Raw genomic sequence first — 18064 nt, forward strand, 5'->3', positions numbered from 1 at the left:
TTTTAAAGAAGTTAACTTTGGTAAAATCTCTAGCACAGTGCTTGGCACATAGTAGGGTGTCTTAATTTCTTTCCCTTCCCTGCAGGCCATTCACCTGCTCTTCCCTCTACGATTTTCCATAACACAGTTTTTACTTGGAACCAGCCTTCTGCCAAGAGTCTCAGTTTGGTTGTGTACTCCTACAACTACTATTTTTGGCTTGACTTCCCTCTCCAGCTCCCAGTGGTCCAGCCACACAGTCGCCTATTGTACCAGCTGGTTGATGTAAGTCTATCCATCCTCAGAGGAACCCGGTCACTTACCAGTAAGCTGTGTTTCTCTGAAAATGTAGCATCCTTGATAACTAATAGAGTTTTTTTTTTTTTTTTTTCCTTCTTTACCATTGATGATGAATCACCTATAATAACTTCCTTGTGTGATCCTCAAGTAAGAACGAGAATTGGAGAATTCTGTTTGTTGATGTAGGTCTCCTAGTGAGTTCCTGAGTCCAGGACACTTGACCGATCAGGTAAAATGCTTTGGAGACCCATGAGATCAAAACCTTTTTCAGTATTCTGAATGATATGAGACTTAATTACATAAACTGTCAAGGATGATACATTTTCAAAGAAAAAAAAGTTACTGGTAAGTAACTGGAATTTTTTGAGTAATTTTCCTGTTAAGTCAATAAATAAGAATTCCCAAACTTGTTTTACCAACAAATGCTTTTGCATTTGAATATTATTTCATAAATGAAAGGAATATGGTTATTAGTTAAGGTTAATAGTTAAGGAATGGGTTAGGTTTCTAGAGATACTATATAGATAATGAGGTGGGTATAGGCCTGCGATTTTCTAAGTAGGTGCTCTCTTAGCTTAAAGAGAAATTGGAGTGAAATCTCCATTAGGCAAAATCAGCAAATGCAGTCTGTTCATTCCAGAAACATTTTTTGAGTGCCTACTCTTTTTTGAGACACTGTGCTGAGTATAATTGTGAGACAGAGAAGTAAAACCACACTGTCTCAGCTGCTTTTGCCCTCAGAGAGCTGATTTCTGGTCCCTTGGTGACTCTCATAGGCTCAGGGTTGAGATGATGGGATCTGACGGAGGTGCAGGGTTGGAGGTGGTACCTAGTGCTGCAGCCTTTGCTATCTTATTTTTGTGCTTCTCTAAGTTCTTTCTGTTGAGGGGAAAAATCAGCGGACCTCATTCAGTAGATTCAGAGCATTTTCTACATCCTTAGAGCAAACAGATGAAGCAAAGTCCCTCCTGTTTGGTAGTTGAATGGAATATTAAGCTGTCTTGCCTTAAGTATGACCTTGGGTTCAGATGTTAAGCAGGTGGGTAAGTTAGAGTTGGAGAGGCAACATGCTGCCCTCACCCCCACAAGCTCTAAAGGAGGCTAATCTTCAGAATTAAAGCCACAGTATTAATTTACTTCCCTCCAACTGTAAAACAAAACCCCAAAACTCTAATTTTTTTGGTAAGAAATTATAATTACTTTGAACTTAAAATTCCCGGACAGTGTGTAATACTTGATTCAGTAATTAGGAGCACTCCTGGCCCTGGCCCCACAGTTAGGCAGTTAGGTAGGGAGGAGCTGAGGTGACTTGGTAGTAAGAGGACTAAGAGGAGGGCCTGGGGGAGAGGGCGTCTCCGGCAGGTGGCAGCCCGGGCACAGTTGTGCTTGGTCTCTGACCCTGCGAGCATCTCGAGGGCAGGAGGGCAGCACAGAGAGGAGGCGCGTGGGTGTTGGAGTCAGACTTAGGCTTCCATCCTGGCTTGGTAACTTTCTACCTTTCTGACTAGGCAAGTTATTTAACTTCCGTGAGCCTCAGTCTCCTCATTTGTGAGGTTGTGACGCTGGAGGCCGAGAGGAGCAGTGGCTAAGATGACTATCCAAAGCACTTAGCACAGTGCCTGCAACATAGTACGTGCTCAATAAATGTTAACTGCTATTATGATTGGGTTATTGGACGGATGGATGAAGAACTGTATCAGAGACCAGAGCGCCGAATAGGGAGGGATGGTGGCTCTGGAGTATTAGTGAACTGTTCATACCTTCTCGTTTACTTGAGCTATGAGCTTTCTAGTAGTAGTATCTTTATCTTGACCCTTTTGGAAAGCAAATTAATGGATTAATCACTGTCACAGTTCTTTCTAACAACTCTTACCTTTAAACCTTCACTTCCACCAGGAAGGAACTATTTTGTGCTGCAGTGACTGTGACCATTGCAAGATTATCCCCCTGGCCTGATGAGACACTGAGGGCCAGGTGTGGCCTGTAAGCCAGAGATTCTCACTGTAATTTCACCAAATCTAGTCCTGCTATTTTTGAGACCTCTCAAATAAAAATTAAACATTTAATAAATATGCGTGTTTATATATATGATTTTTTGTTTCATTTTACTCCTTCAATTCTTCTTTTTGCTCTATTTTCACTGATTGTAGATTAGGAATATATGTCCAAGGGTATTTTTGAGAAGGTTCTTGGAAGCCTGATAATTAGGTAATGGTCCTCTTTAAGAAAAGCTGGATTCCTAGATAGGATAGAAAGTGCTGTGGTCATTTGGGCACAGATTTTTACCGTATTTCATAGAATCAAAGATGCAAAATTTTGAACATTTTAACATCTGAAGCTGGAATGCATCTTTAGAATTGCTGTGATAAGAGCACATTATGTTACAGTTTAACTGGCAACATTATTTTCTCACTGATACAGAAAGTAATGGAATGCCTTGAAATTGAGGTCATCACGGGTTGGATGAAATACGGTATTTCAAGAGAGTAGATGCACTTAAACATTCTAGAGATACGGTATTGTGGCCGTTTGTGTAGTGGGCAAGAGCAGAGGCTCCAGAGTCAGACTTTCTTTCTGGGTTTAAATTCTAGCCCTGTCTCATGTATGACTTTGGGCCAGTTACTTACCTTTTTTTCACCTGAGTTTTTCTCACCTGTAAAATGGGGGCTAAGAATTAGTCCTCATCTTACAGGTGTTGTCATGGGGACAAAATATGGTAAGACATGTAATGTGTTTAAAATAGTGCCTCACACATAGAAAGTGCTTAATAATATTAGCTATTATTATTAATTTAGAGATTATACTTTTGCAGAGTGGATATGAACTTCTTTTGTTGTGATTGAAACTCAGATCTGTTACTACCCTTCATCTTTGTTTATCATCTGGTAATATCAGCAAATGATGCTTGGGTTTTTTAAAAGGAGAGATAAAGATAAGAAAGGTGAACCTAACAGTTTCCATATTCTTACTAAGCGAGATTTAAGAGGCATATTTGGTATATATAATATTATTCCATGTGGTTGAGATGTAAAAAAATTAAGCATCGAGCTAGGAAATTTATAGTGAGTTAACCCGAGACTAGCAAATGCTGTTTTTGATTCTGATTGATACTGGTAAGTATGGGAAGGGTTCTTGGAAGCTTTTGAAAATTCGCAAAATCTGAAGCATTTTTTTCACCCTAAGTAAAAGAAAGTAAGAAGGAGAGAATCCCTCATGGTTTTTAGGTACCTTGTTGTGTCATTAGGTTAAGGAATTTCCTTTTCAAAATTATCTAAGTGGGCAGTGTCCCTTTATAATATGTTGACAGCTTAAGGTTGTCCTTTAATTCTTATGAGTCAATTTTATTTTTTCTGTTCTAGTGTTCAGTGACCAGTGACTTGGATTTTCCAACACAAGTCATCCCATTAAAGACTCTGAATGCTGTTGCTTCAGTACCCATAATGTATTCTTGGTCTCCCCTACAGCAGAATTTTATGGTATGTAACTCATGTGTCATCTGCTTACTTGATAATCACTTATTTTAAATAAAACACAATTTTCTTGTCAAGGTGAATCAAGAATAATATAAGTAAAAAACGTTACCGAAATGATAACACTCAGTGATTTTTTTTTTTTTAACCGATATATATATTTTCATAAGCCTTTGTGGTGTTGCTCTTTTTCTATTCTTTCCTAGTTAAAGTATTCTCTAAAGGAAAAGTGTTAAGCAGAAATCCTACCTGGGATTAAAAATATGTTTAAAAGATGAAGCTTATAGTTCTTATGCTTGAAAAGGTCGGTCAGTATTCTGTAATTTCAGTTGATTTAGAGGTTTTGTTAATTGAGAACTTTTTACTGAAAAGGTTTTAGGCAGCATGTTATTAAATGATAATGTACATTATGAAATATTCTAAGGGCTTATAAAACACAAACTTCATCATATTTCCACAGATAACACTGGCCCAATAGCTTTTGTAATGAAATGCTGGTATTTAATTCTTTATAGAGGTAGGATGAAGGAAGATAAAACGAGAGAAATTTGAGTGTGCATTCTTGGCCTGTGTTAAGTAAAAAATACACAGTTTTATTATTGATATGTAAAATAAGTAAAAATGTTGATAGAAGTCCTTGGTGAGCGTACTTTAGAGAATTGCTTACTAGATTTTTTTTTTTTTTTTTTAAGTAGGCTCCACGCCCAGCATGGGGCTTGAACTCACAACCCTGAGATCAGTAGTCATGTGCTCGACCAATTGAGCCAGCCTAGGTTTTTTTTTTTTTTTTTAAGATTTTATTTACTTATTTGACAGAGAGAGAGATAGCGAGAGCAGGAACACAAGCAGGGGGAGTGGGAGGGAGCCCGATGAGGGACTCGATCCCAGGACCCTGGAATCATGACCTGAGCCGAAGGCAGACGCTTAACGACTGAGCCACCCAGGTGCCCCCTAGATTTTTTTTTTTAAAGATGTTTCTTTCTTAAAAGATTTTATTTATTTGAGAGAGAGAGAGAGAGACCACGAGTGGGGAGGTTCAGGCGGAGAGGGAGAAGCTGACTCCCCGCTGAGCAGGGAGCCCAACACAGGATTCGATCCCAAGACCCTGAGATCATGACCTGAGCCGAAGACAGACGTTTTACCTACTGAGCCACCCAGGCGCCCCTTAAAAGATGTTTCTAATGTCTTTAGTAACTTAAAGATTTTACAGTGGGAGATTAAAGATAAACTTCAGATGCTCTTCTGTAATTGCCTCGTGTATTCAAGACTTCGTGCAAAAACATTTAGTTTAAGAATTATATTGCAAGAGCTTATGGGAGATTTCATTATTTTTGTAGACTAAAATTCTGAAAGGATATAGTATTTAAAGTTGTCAGTATTATTTAGAATTACCCATGGGTTTTGCTGGTCACTATCTTTTTTTTTTTTTTTTTTTAAAGATTTTATTTATTTATTTGAGACAGAATGAGAGAGAGAGAGCACATGAGAGGGGGGAGGGTCAGAGGGAGAAGCAGGCTCCCTGCCGAGCAGGGAGCCCGATGCGGGACTCGATCCAGGGACTCCAGGATCATGACCTGGGCCGAAGGCAGTCGCTTAACCAACTGAGCCACCCAGGCGCCCCTGCTGGTCACTATCTTTATTATGGTTAGGATATGTTTTGGGGAGCAAAGCTTACATGATATAGTTAGGAAGACAGAATAGCCAATTGTGACTTAATTTTGGCTTTTATCCAAAAAAATTAACACTCCTAGTTTAAATGGTATTAGTGAAAGTGAGATGTGGTGCAAACTGGACTCTTTAGTTGTATGTAAGTTTGGTTCTGGATAGATCAGTGCATTAAAATTTTAATTTTATATCCCTTGTGTACTTTCTCTCCCAGTTTCCCTTTTCCCTGTTTGTCTAAGATTTTGTTGTCTTTCTGAACTTTGCAGTTGTCCTAAATTTGTTATCTGGGGATTAGTTGAGATTTTCTCCTTGTCTTCGTTTTTCCCGCCTGCTCTTATGTGATGGTCCCCTGTGTGTCTCGTGGCCTTTTCCTGGTGTATTCTTCGCTGTCGCGCGTGCTCCCCACCTGAGGCTCCTACACTGGCTGCAGCTGCCATGTCCTCTCCTCTTAGCCAGGCCACTCTGTTTATCAGAATTATCCTTCTAAAATTCTCTCTTTAACCAAAAGACAGACCTGTCCTCACTTTATTCTCTTTAAATATGGGCTTCAGAACTCTCTAGTCTTGATCTAGCATTCCTGTCTTTTTTATCCTTCATTGAAGAGTCTCTCCCTCCCATGCATGTCTGCTTCCAGTCCCTTGTGTTCTTAAGTTCTCCCTTCTCCTGAACTTTTCTTGGATTGGCTCTCCCTGCTAAGGTAGCGCCTTCTTTTTCCCCTATTGTCTTCCAAACCTTCATAAACTCGTATCTCATCTTGCTTAGCGTGATCAATTTGGATAGGCATCTTGTTCCTCTCAGCATTGAAATACTGTATGTAATTGTAGAATGTTCTTATTTTATGTATAAGAGCAGATCTGTTTGGCATAAGCTTTACAATACTCTATTTTACAACCCCTAGATTTTTATTAGATTGAAGGTCTCTGAAGAGCTAGACCATCAGGTGAAGTTTAGAAATCCTTATTACATTCTATTGTACGGCTGTTTTAAGTGGTTTCGATAAACTATATTTCATCAATTCTAAGACACTGGGTGTGTCTTGAAATTGATTGGTTCATGTGGTAATACGCAATACTTTTTCCTTTCTTGAGGTGGATAAAATAATGGTAAGTTTAAATGATTAATGACATGTTAGATTAGGTGAATAGGGTATTTTTTCTTAATTTTTTCCCCTAGAAACAGTTTGATTTCTGAGATAATTCTTATTGGTGGGAGGGGTCTTTATATTTTAGAGTTTGCTGTCTATTTAGTTTAGGTCTGGAGAACTGGGTAGAGACATCTACCTAGGAAAAAAATAGTATTTTATATTACATTGATTTAAAAAATATTTTGATATTTAGGATAAGCCTGCTTTTAAAATGTATTTTTTATTTTTAGGTGGAAGATGAAACTGTTTTACATAATATTCCTTACATGGGGGATGAAGTTTTAGACCAGGATGGGACTTTCATTGAAGAACTAATAAAAAATTATGATGGAAAAGTACATGGGGATAGAGGTGAGCCCTGTATTTATTCTCTTGGAAAAAAGTGCCAAAGAATTGAGAGATACTTTGAATTTTTTAAGCATAGGTATGAAAAAGATTTTTTTTTTTTTAACATCAAAAGTAAGTTTTTTGCTGGAACTGGCCTGGGCCTGTTTTCAAGCCTAAACATTTTAATGTTTTCCGTAACTACTTTTAAATTGAAGAATTCATTTTTGCTATTTGAAAATGATGCATAGTTGGTTATAACACATTATAATGCCAGTAACATGTAAATTAAATAGAGTTGTTTGGATGTTTGTAGATTTTAAGATTCCTTCACAGTAAGATTAGGGTCAGGGCCCTGCCCTGTGACGCATGGGCCCCAGAAGGCCCTGTGCTCAGAAGGACGCCCTACTTAGCTGCCACAGGACCTGCACTTCAGCCACTGCGTCCGTGGCTTCTGTGTTTCCTGTCCCAGAGACCCCGACAAGGTGTGCGGCAGCATGGTGGCTTGTGTAACATCATCACTGTCCCTTCTCTTGGGAAGCGCTGTTGGGAGGAGGCTGAGGCCACAGTTAGTTTCTAGTGAATTAGGTTCGAGCAGCGGGCACTGGAAACTTACGGGCGACGCTGTAATTAAAGAGAAAGTGACAGGTGTTGAAGATAAAGTCTTTCTAACTTTGCCTCAGGCCAGTCTTGAAAATGATCTCCCGCCTCATTTTAACCTTGATGTTCTAGTGCTCATTAATAGGCCCTGGCTGTTTCTTCCAGGTTAGAAAAGGCATATGTAAACTTTTGTCATCACCACTTTCCTCTGTGTATATCTGATATTTGACTTGATGAATTTCAGAATGTGGGTTTATAAATGATGAAATTTTTGTGGAGTTGGTGAATGCTCTTGGTCAGTACAATGATGATGATGATGATGATGATGGAGATGATCCTGATGAAAGAGAAGAAAAACAGAAAGATCTAGAGGAGAACAGAGATGGTATGTCTGTTTATTAGGTTTGTGTGTAGCCACGACAGCATTTTTCAAAAACTAATAAAGTACAAACGTATTAATTCCTTCTTTCTCTTTTCTGAAATATCGTATCGATAGTAATAGAATAAAAAATGAGAATATCTTTTGTAACATTTCATCCTCACTTGGGCGTCTTTATTTCCTTTGGCTAACAAAAGAACTGGTTCTGTTTTTGGGATTTTGCTGGGTAATCATCATAATCATCATAATATAACCTGTTGATCATTGACTACGTATAAGTGAATGGGCCCGTCGCCGTCTGTGCTCCACAAGGTTTCTGTTAGCATCAGTCAGATCTATTTTATAGTTGAAGAGCCTGGCTTAGTGCAGTTAAGGAACTTAGGGTTACACTCTTGGGAAGAAACAGAACCCAGAACACTAGGATGGTAACCCTTCTGACTGACTCGAGAGCCCATGCTTTTAACCCCTTTGCTAGTGGTGGCTTATCGGCCAGAGCCCGTAGCTGGTGGAGACTTGGCAGAGCACATTATTAAACAGCATAGAAGAATGTGGGGAAAAACCTCAATCTGACAGAAGTGTAATGGTTATGTAACAGGCCGTGATCACGTGCTTCCTCTCCTTGGTTTTACAGTGAAGAAACAGACCCCAGTGGATAGTGGCCAGTCAAGGTCACAGACCCAGTCAGTAGCAGATCCGGGATTAGAACCTGGGTCTTCTGCCTCCCGGTGGGCCTAAGACTTTCCATATTTGATCTTGACTTTTTTGTTTGGCTCACCAGCACTCCCTGGATACATGTGACGTACGTCAGAAATAAGTGAGACACAGAGTTGGTAATTTCTTAGGAAATCGGCTTTGTTAGATGTAGTTGCGTGGAGAGAAGGAAGGACTGAAAACTTGCTTGCTTTCATCTTTTTTCCCTTTCATATTTTCCCGTTTAGATAAAGAAAGCCACCCACCTCGGAAATTTCCTTCTGACAAAATTTTTGAAGCCATTTCCTCAATGTTTCCAGACAAGGGCACAGCAGAAGAACTAAAGGAAAAGTAAGAGTTTTCTTTTGAGGCAGCCTTGCATGTAGGGTGTGCAGCTCAGCGTTTGGGTTTATCGGAAACGGAACTGATGTAGCTGATGCGCCCCTGGGCCGCCTCTGTTGACTGCGGCAGGGTTCTCAACCCTGTGTCTGGGGCGCTCTGCTCAGGACAGTTACCGTAGGCGCCGTGAACACACGACGTCATTGACGGTCGTACGTGGAGAGGAGAATTTCCCTGGACACTTGCAGAGACGTTAGTGTCATTGAAGTTTATTTTAATTAATATAGTAACACTTTTCATGATCCGAATCCTGCCCGTGAACTTGATGTTTGATACACCATGCAAAATTTTTAATTGGCTCTTCATCTAAATAAAGATTGTCATGGGTGAGAGCTTTCCTTGTGTGTTTGGGCAAGATGAACATCACAAAGAATACACGGCACCGTTTAGAAACTGTATTTTCAGAGAGGAAGTTTTTGCTCTAGCTTCACTTGCGTTTTTCTTGGTTAATGTTAGGTATAAAGAGCTCACCGAACAGCAGCTCCCGGGCGCCCTTCCTCCTGAATGTACCCCGAACATAGACGGACCAAATGCTAAATCTGTTCAGAGGGAGCAAAGCCTGCATTCATTTCATACACTTTTCTGTAGGCGATGTTTTAAATATGACTGCTTCCTACATCGTAAGTGCAGTTATTGTACGTTTTCATTTTCTATCTTTGTTGTGGAGTTATGTCTTAAAGCAACTTGGAAAGTGTTGTCACTTATTATAACTAGGATTTATCATTTAATCTGGCAGTTATGATTGAAAAATATGTTAGGATCAGAGTATCGTTCTTTTATACTTTGTTGCTTGAGGGTTGCTGTGAAGTCTTTTGCACATATTTAATTTGAACCACCTGTCTTCCACTATTTTGGAATAGAGGTCAGTGGTTTTTCCATAAATGCTAACCAAGCAGTTATTTTGTAATAAAGCTATTACTGTGAATTAGCTGATAGCCTAGAGCAACACTGCGATATTGATGAACAGATTTTGTTGAATAAGAACTTGGCTGAAAAGATCCTTATATATGTTCTTGTCTATTTAGTGGGTTTTTCTTTGTTTTGTTTTGGGTGCTCTGAGGAAATTACTTTTAAAAATACTTGCATTTGGGGGGCAGCCTGGGTGTCTCAGTCGGTTATGCATCTGACTCTCGATTTTGGCTCAGGTCATGGTCTCAGGGTCGTGAAATCCAGCCCTGAGTTGGGAATCTACACTCAGCGGGGAGTCTGCTGGAGATTCTCTCTTTCCCTCGGTCTGTGTCCCGTTCCTCGCCGCCCCCCCCCCCCAACTCCGTGCACACTCACTCTTGCTCGCTCGCTCTCAAAAAAAAAAAAAAAAAAAAATCTGCATTTGGGTACAGGGAAAGCATAAAAATAAAATGTTGTTAATGAAATTTAAGTAGGTCCCGTATACTACTACCCTATTTTTCTGACGTTGCTGGGGAATGAGGTTTTGTAGGAAATTTTCCAGGTAACAGGAGCATTTAAAACACAATTTAAAAATCACCAACTACTTTTGAGGCGCATATTTTGAAAACATATTTGATATCTCCTTGGTTTCCTAAGCAGAGTTTATTTAATAAAGGTTAGCTTCTTCCATATTCATTTTAGTGCAACCGTCTGTAGCCTGGTCACACCGTTAGGGGCTTCTGACCTGTGTGAAGGCGTTCTCCCTTTTGCTAAGTGGCCCTTTTGAGTTCCTCTGGCTGTCTTTTTACAGCAGTTTTCCCCTCATTATCTGGTGGTACCTCTTAATGTTAATTAGCCTGTCCAAGCGGTTATATCTTGTCTCATTTTGAGTTTTTGCTCTGTCTGCTTACTTTTGCTGCATCTCATAATTTGTTGTGTGGTACGTATCTTGACCTGGAAATGATTTAAGTGTGTGTGTGTGTGTGGGGGGGGTATTAGTGGTGTAGTTACCTTCAATTAGAAAAATTTGAAGTAGATTTTTAGAATTATTATATTTTCCATGTCCTTGCTGTTGTTAACCACTTTCCTAATCTCGATGATTTCGTAGTTTTAGTAATCTCTGGTATGCCGGCCATGGTTTTTTTCAGCCATTGGACAAAGATCAAATATCTTACTTGGGCTTGGCAGTTGTTGTCTTCCTACAGCCCTTGACATAGTTGCCTTGAATTGCATTTAATTCACCTTTACACACAGTCATTTTATAAACTATGTACAATTTTCATTAAAAATATTAGAAGTTGCCTTCAAATACCACTATAGCAAAACCAGTTGGGTGGGAGCTCTGAGAAATGGTCCCTCCAGTTTGTTCGTAGATGCAGCATTTCTTGGACCTTTTGTGTTGTACAAATGAATCACAGGAAGTAAGATACTACTTTTAAACATTATTACATGAGTTATTTCATTGTGATCTTGAGATTTGAGTAATTTTGATGAACCTTGAACCTGATAATTATCTCCTTATCCAAGCTGGGAAGAAGATAGATAATTATTTCACTTTAGTGACGTTTGCTTCTGTGGAATGGCAGGCCGCTCGCTTGTAGCGCTTGGGAGCAGTGGGTCCAGCAGCTGCTGTACCCCCCTTTTCCTTCTTGGGACGCTAGAGCCAATCTCTTCATAATTCATCCTTGATAGATTCCCTAGGTATTCATCGCTTTCCATTAATTTTGACAAAATATCACACACTAAAGGTTTTTCCTAGGTAAAACGAGCCAGTAAAGACATTATTTATTTATTTATTTTTTAAGATTTTATTTATTTATTTGAGACAGATAGAATGAGAGACAGAGAGCATGAGAGGGAGGAGGGTCAGAGGGAGAAGCAGACTCCCTGCCGAGCAGGGAGCCCGATGCGGGACTCGATCCCGGGACTCCAGGATCATGACCTGAGCCGAAGGCAGTCGCTTAACCAACTGAGCCACCCAGGCGCCCGAGCCAGTAAAGACATTATTAAACATATGTATTTAATTTTATTTTTGTGCTTTAATTTTGTTTTTGTCTTTGTGAGAGGAGAATAACATAGTACTTCATAAGCTGTTGGTTGTGAGAATTAAATTTGTTACTCTGTGTAATTTACACAGAGTAAAATACTTAAAACAGTACCTGGCTTGTTTTTAGTCATCATTGTTTAAACAGATCATCATTCACATGATACACATTTCAAAAATGTATTAAAAGGTGTCCAGTGAATTTTCCCTTCTACTTCTTCCCTCATCCATAGAGTTTGTACCTCATTCTTTACACCACTCATGTCAGTTTTTTCTGGCAAAATGCAAAGATACTCTTTTTCTGACTGTCCTATTCAAAAGGTATTATACTCTTCAGGCTTTTCCCTGTTTTGACTTAGTGAATATTGGTAGGTATTATTCCTGTCTGGAGAGCCGCGTAGTCTTCCCACTGTGGGAGACGGGAGAACTTACTGACAGGTTCCTAGGGGTTAGCATTTGGATTGCTTGTGACTCCCGCGCTAACAGCGCACAGTGAACCACCTTGGCTGAACCTGTGCGTCATTTCCCACAAGTGCAAGTGAACCCGATCCACCGTGCTCAGATTAAGGCTTCGTTCTTTTGCATCTAACATTGAGTCACTGGAGTTTATTCTCTTAGAATTTTGGGTCCACCCCTCCCCTCCACCTCCAAGGCCATCGAGTTACTTCCATACCATACCATTTCCCGGGAAGTTGCCGTTCGCTGCTGCACCCGCCGCCTTCATTTCCCGTCACCACGTGCCCTTGGGTCTCTTTCCTTTGCGTTTGTTCCTTGAGTCTTTCTGTCCAGGAGGCTTTATTCCGAGATCTTCTGGCTATTCTTGCTTGTTTTTTAATGTAACTTTTAGAATCTTTAGTTTGTCTAATTAAAAAAAAAAAGTCTAGGTAGTATGTTTATTGGAATCCCATTAAATTTATTAATTACCTAAGGGAAAACTGACATTTTAAAATGAGGATTAAGTGTAACCATATGATCAAGTTTCCTTTTGTGTCCTTTAATAAACTCAAATTTTCTTCATGTAGCTCTTGTACGTTCTTTCTTAAAATGATTTCTAGGTATTAATGGGTTGTTACCTGGCTTTTTCTCTTTAAATCCTGTGTGTTTTATACCTTGATACCTTGTCAATTGTCCCTGCTTATATTAGTTTCTCAGTGGATTCTTATTAGAGCTTTTGAGCTATGTAAGTAAACTATCTGCAGTTATTTCTGTCTTTCCAGTCTTTATGATATTATTTTCTTGTCTAATTTCATTGGCTTGTATCTTCAGTACAGTGTTAAGTAATATTAGTACTAGTAGATACTTTTTTTTTTTGGCTTCTGGATCACTTTTGAAATATTATTTCACTCAGGTTTTGAAATTTATTTGTATAAAGTTGGTCTAAGTGTTCTAATTCTTCTTAAATATTTCATTCTCTCATTTTTCTTGATGAGCTTAAACGGTGGTTTATTTTGAGAATCTGTTTTGTGTATTTTCCCCTCAGAGAATCAGCTACTGTATTAGATTTACTATTTTTCTCTTTATGAATGTGATTTTTGCATTGTTTCCATTCTTCTCTCTCTCTTTTTTTTTGGATATATGCTTTTAACATGAAATGAATTGTCTCTAGAGTACTGTTTCAACCTCTCTTAGGTTCTTATGTTTGGTATTACTATTATTTATAAGGAATTTTAAGGAATATTTTATGTCTTCTTTTTAACTCACTGTTTAAGGGAGAATTTTTTAAACTTACGGGTGAAAGGGCCTTTTTTGGTTGTTATATATTCCTTATTATTTCTGTGTGGTAGCCTTACTGATAACTAGGTTATTTAGATGTTGGGTGTGTCTACCATTTTTATCTATAAAGAAGATGCTTTGATGGTAGGGGTTTGGCAGTTCATCTTAGCGAGAGCTCAGTATCTGACCATGGATCTTTTCCATTAGAGGGACCTGTGCGTTCTAATGAACCTTGAAGGATGAATGGCTTTAGTTTGGGAATGAATCCCACTTTATATTCCAAATAAATTTTAGACCTTGATCCATTCTGTAAATTGGAAACGGGTTGTTCTGCAAACTTGGAATCATAATTTCTTTACAAAAGCCTCAGCCTAAAATGGGCGGCCTGGTCTGTCTTTGACACTTGTTAGAGGAACCAGGGTCGGCTCCTGAATTGACTGTGGGTGGGTATAAAGAGGTAACACATTTCTGATAGGGAGGGAAGGAAGGCAGGCTGGGAAATTGAGGTTGGGAAATTTTATATGCTTAAATAGGATCAAAAGTAGAACCTTGGAATAAATGTTTTGCTAGGTTTCCTATTACCTGTGTGCCCTACAGAGGAATCCATTTTAAGCATAAACCCCTGTTCTGTCTGTCATTTCTGATATTATGTAAAAAAGTCTGTTCTTTTTGGAATTTGTATTAATGCTTATTGTAGAGCTTTTAACATTTAATGGTTAGAATTTCAGAAACAAGGGCGCCTGGGTGGCTCAGATGGTTAAGCGTCTGTCTGCCTTTGGCTCAGGTCATGATCTCAGGGTCCTGGGATCGAGTCCTGCATCGGGCTCCCTGCTCCTTGGGAGTCTGCTTCTCCCTCTGTCTCTCTCTCTCTCTCTCTCTATCTCTCATGAATAAATAAATAAATAAAATCTTTAAAAAAAAAAAAGAATTTCAGAAACAGTATTCCATAGTTTGTAGTTGATGGTTGACTTTTTTTTAGTATTTCAGATGTGTAATGATTAAAATTCAGACATACAGAGTTTGTAGTTGCCATGTAATTGGAGTGACTTAAACCTCGGATTTTAAGTCACCCGGAATGATTCCCTAAATCTCGGTTTTTCTCATCTGTAAAATGGGGATGAGAATCCTCGTACTTGGGGGATTTTGTGGGGATTAAATGAGGTAATGCCTAAAGCCTCTTACTGTGTGCTTTGAAGACAGGAGCCTTGACCGGCAGCTGCCGGTGCGACCTGCTGTTACTACCAGCCCATGCTCCGAACATTGACCCAGTCGTTTTGTAAGGTGCTTAGTATTACAAGTCTGCCGTCTGTGATACGCACAAGAATTTATGTGATTCCAACTATAAGTAGAGCAGTAAGAAGTTTTTTTTAAAGGTTTATTTGTGAGGAGAGCATGCATGAGTGGGGAAATGGTCAGGGGGAAGAGTACCTTCAAGCAGACTTCCCTCTAAGCGGGGAGCCCCATATGGGGCTCGATCCCACTACCCTGAGATCATGACCTGAGCCAAAACCAAGAGTCGGACCCTCAACCGACTGAGCACCCAGGTGCCCCTCTTCAATAAGAATTCTTTTTTTTTTTTTTAAAGATTTAATTATTTATTTGACAGAGAGACACAGTGAGAGAGGGAACACAGCAGGCAGAGGGAGAGGGAGAAGCAGGCTTCCTGCTGTGCATGGAGCCCCATGTGGGACTCGATCCCAGGAGCCCAGGATCATGACCTGAGCCGAAGGCAGATGCTTAAGGACTGAGCCGCCCAGGCGCCCCTTCAATAAGAATTCTTAATACCAAGTTCTAATCAGAGCAGACAGGCTCAGTACTTTGAGCAGAAGCTAATGGATAAAACTGACACTTTGTACTGATCTGTGTTCATTGATTCTGTCATATTTGTCACTTGACAACCAGCTGAAGAAGTATTTAAGGGAAGTGGTGTAGTACGGAGAGGGGCGGTTTCTCTTGCCCCATGGGCAGGCTTGCTGGATGAGGGTCTCAGCACACCTGCCATCTAACTAGCCACGCAAACTCTTCTCTTTGGTCCTGTTTCCTAACTTGCAAAATCACCACTGGAAGTAGGTGATTGCTGAGGTTGTCCCAACTCTGAAATTCTCTGACTGCTCAGTTCTGTGTTTGGGGTATCGTTACTTGGTGAAACATCAGAAGGTCCTGAGGGTCTGCCATTTTTGAGCCATTTTTTAGAATTGCCAGTTGACTCACTCACAGGGTAGGGAAGAGCTGGCACGGTCTGTGAAACCTTTGAAAACCTTCACATTTTTCATCAAGGTTTTATAGGTTGCTTTTGAAATTACAAAAAAAAAACCCCACCCCAAAACCAAAAGCCAACATTCCATGTTCTCTCCTTTTTGTAAAGTTTTAAAGAAAGCAGCTTGCTTCAATTTCCTAATAATTTTCTTGATCAGGGAATTTTATATAATCTCCGCCCATATTATATTTAGCTTGAAAAATATTTTAATAACTTATTTGAAATACTAGCGTTTCAAGATGCCTATGTGAAAATATTAAGTATTTTGAAAATGTCAAATAGTCAAGACATTTCTAGAAGAGGGAATTCTTTATAATAAAGAACTAGTTTTCTTAATTGAAGTTTGAAATTCTGAGGGAAGTCTAGTAAGGAGAATAGTTCTCTTTCTTGAGCTAAATGCTGTGTGAAATTAAGAATGTTTTTTACCTTTGAGAATAAAGTACCTTTGATTATTAGTGTGTTAACTTTTCCTTCATGGCCAGACCTTGGCTGCTGAGTGCTGTGTGACTGATGTCTCCGTGGCGTCTCCCCGCCCAGGACTGGTGGGGCTGCCCCCTCCTCTGTGCAGGTGTGTGCCTTCGTATGTCACTGGATCAGGTGAAATCGAGAACATCAGTCTTTATATAAATAGGGGAGACATCCACACTAAAAACAAATTTTACCAAAAATAGATCACTCCGTTTGTGCTGCTAACTGGTTAAGGACGATCTTGTTTTTTGGATCAGTGTAATTCCTTGCTGCTGCTATGACTTTAACTTTTTATAGGCTCAGACTTTGTATTTTAGGGGTCCTCACCTGTTCAAAAATGTAACCCAGTGCTAAATTAGTTGTGGTAGCAGTCTATCATTTCACAGGGAAATCTAACACACACTTGAAACAGAATTTGAACCTTGAATTTCTACTTCAAAAAACATACCTTTGTCTTTTTTTCCTTATTTCCCTCATCAGTCTGTCTTTCCCATTTAAGTTCTGTGGATAGAAGTATGGCTTTTTAGAGACTTTTTTTTTTTTTTTTTTTTTTAAATGTATTTGTTTTTGGGGGGAGAGAGCATGTGCTTGAGTTGGGGGAGGGGCAGAGGCAGAGGGAGAGAATCTCAAAACAGACTCCACGTTGAGTGCAGAGCCTGACTTGGGGCTCAATCCCATGACTCATGAGATCAGGACCTAAGCTGAAATCACAAGTTGGGCGCTTAACCGACTGAGCCACCCAGGTGCCCCTACAGATGTTTTTAAAATGGTTTGTTTCATGAATGTGTCACTTTTATCCAAATTAAGATAATTTTCATCTTGTGTAATTCTAAACAGGGCATTTCTAGCATTTGCCTTAATAGCTGGAAGTAGGCTTTCTCAAGGGTTTCTGCAAGTTTTCACTGCTGTGTGTTCATGTTTAGTTTGCCCTTGTACTAGAATTTGAATCCTTGTTATCACATTATTTGGGGATTTCAAGTTTCAAACACTTCTTTCTAGAACCTGTTTTATGTGACCACGTGTTTCCTGGAGAAGGGTGCTGACTACAAGCTCTCACTAGATTCCTGAATTGTGTCTGATCTGAAGAAACTGAATTTCAGTAGTCTGAGGCTGTCCTTTTATTTAAAAGTTTATTTATTTAATCCCTACACCTAACATGGGGTTTGAACGCTGCATGCTCTTCCAACTGAGCTAGCCAGACGCCCTTGTCCTCTTTATTTTTGAAGATTTATTTATTTTAGAGAGACAGCATGCACAAGCAGGGGGGAAGGCAGAGGGCGAGGGAGGGAAGCAGACTCTCCGCTGAGCAGGGAGCCCGATGCGGGGCTCGATCTTATGACCCTGAGATCATGACCTGAGCCAAAACCAAGAGTCGGCTGCTTTATTATTTTTTTAATTTTATTTATTATTATTTTTAAAGATTTTATTTATTTATTTGACAGAGATAGAGCACAAGTAGGCAGAGAGGCAGGCAGAGGGAGAGGGAGAAGCAAGCTTCCTGTGGAGCAGGGAGCCCGATGCGGGGCTCGATCCCAGGACCCCGGGATCGTGACCTGAGCCGAAGGCAGCCGCTTAACCAACTGAGCCACCCAGGCGCCCCAAGAGTCGGCTGCTTTAACTGACTGAGCCACCCAGGCATCCCATCCTCTTTATTTTAAAAAACTAGTTATTTAACAAGTGCTGTCCTATTTTTCTCCATTTTGACAAGCCGATTGTTGAACTTCATTTGGAAATCAAGAAATTG

At 39.7% G+C, this 18064-nt stretch overlaps 1 protein-coding gene across 13 annotated transcripts in view; it reads left to right on the top strand.

The window, feature by feature from the left end:
• Positions 1–18064, top strand: part of EZH2 (enhancer of zeste 2 polycomb repressive complex 2 subunit) — a 67005-nt gene that overhangs the window by 36899 nt on the left and 12042 nt on the right. For 4 of the 13 annotated variants that reach the window (XM_064575809.1, XM_064575801.1, XM_064575806.1 and 1 more), the window contains 5 exons: positions 3639–3755; positions 6789–6909; positions 7727–7867; positions 8800–8902; positions 9407–9585. In XM_064575809.1, the coding sequence (XP_064431879.1) occupies positions 3639–3755; positions 6789–6909; positions 7727–7867; positions 8800–8902; positions 9407–9585 (661 nt within the window). Of the gene's footprint in view, positions 1–85; positions 265–3638; positions 3756–6788; positions 6910–7726; positions 7868–8799; positions 8903–9406; positions 9586–18064 lie in introns of all 13 variants that reach the window. The other 9 variants (XM_064575800.1, XM_064575805.1, XM_064575812.1 and 6 more) reach the window with 6 other exon arrangements.

The sequence above is a fragment of the Mirounga angustirostris genome, unplaced genomic scaffold (genome assembly GCF_029215605.1).
Source record: "Mirounga angustirostris isolate CCGP_5_RB_7025 unplaced genomic scaffold, mMirAng1.0.hap1 SCAF_12, whole genome shotgun sequence".
Classification (NCBI taxonomy): domain Eukaryota; kingdom Metazoa; phylum Chordata; class Mammalia; order Carnivora; family Phocidae; genus Mirounga; species Mirounga angustirostris.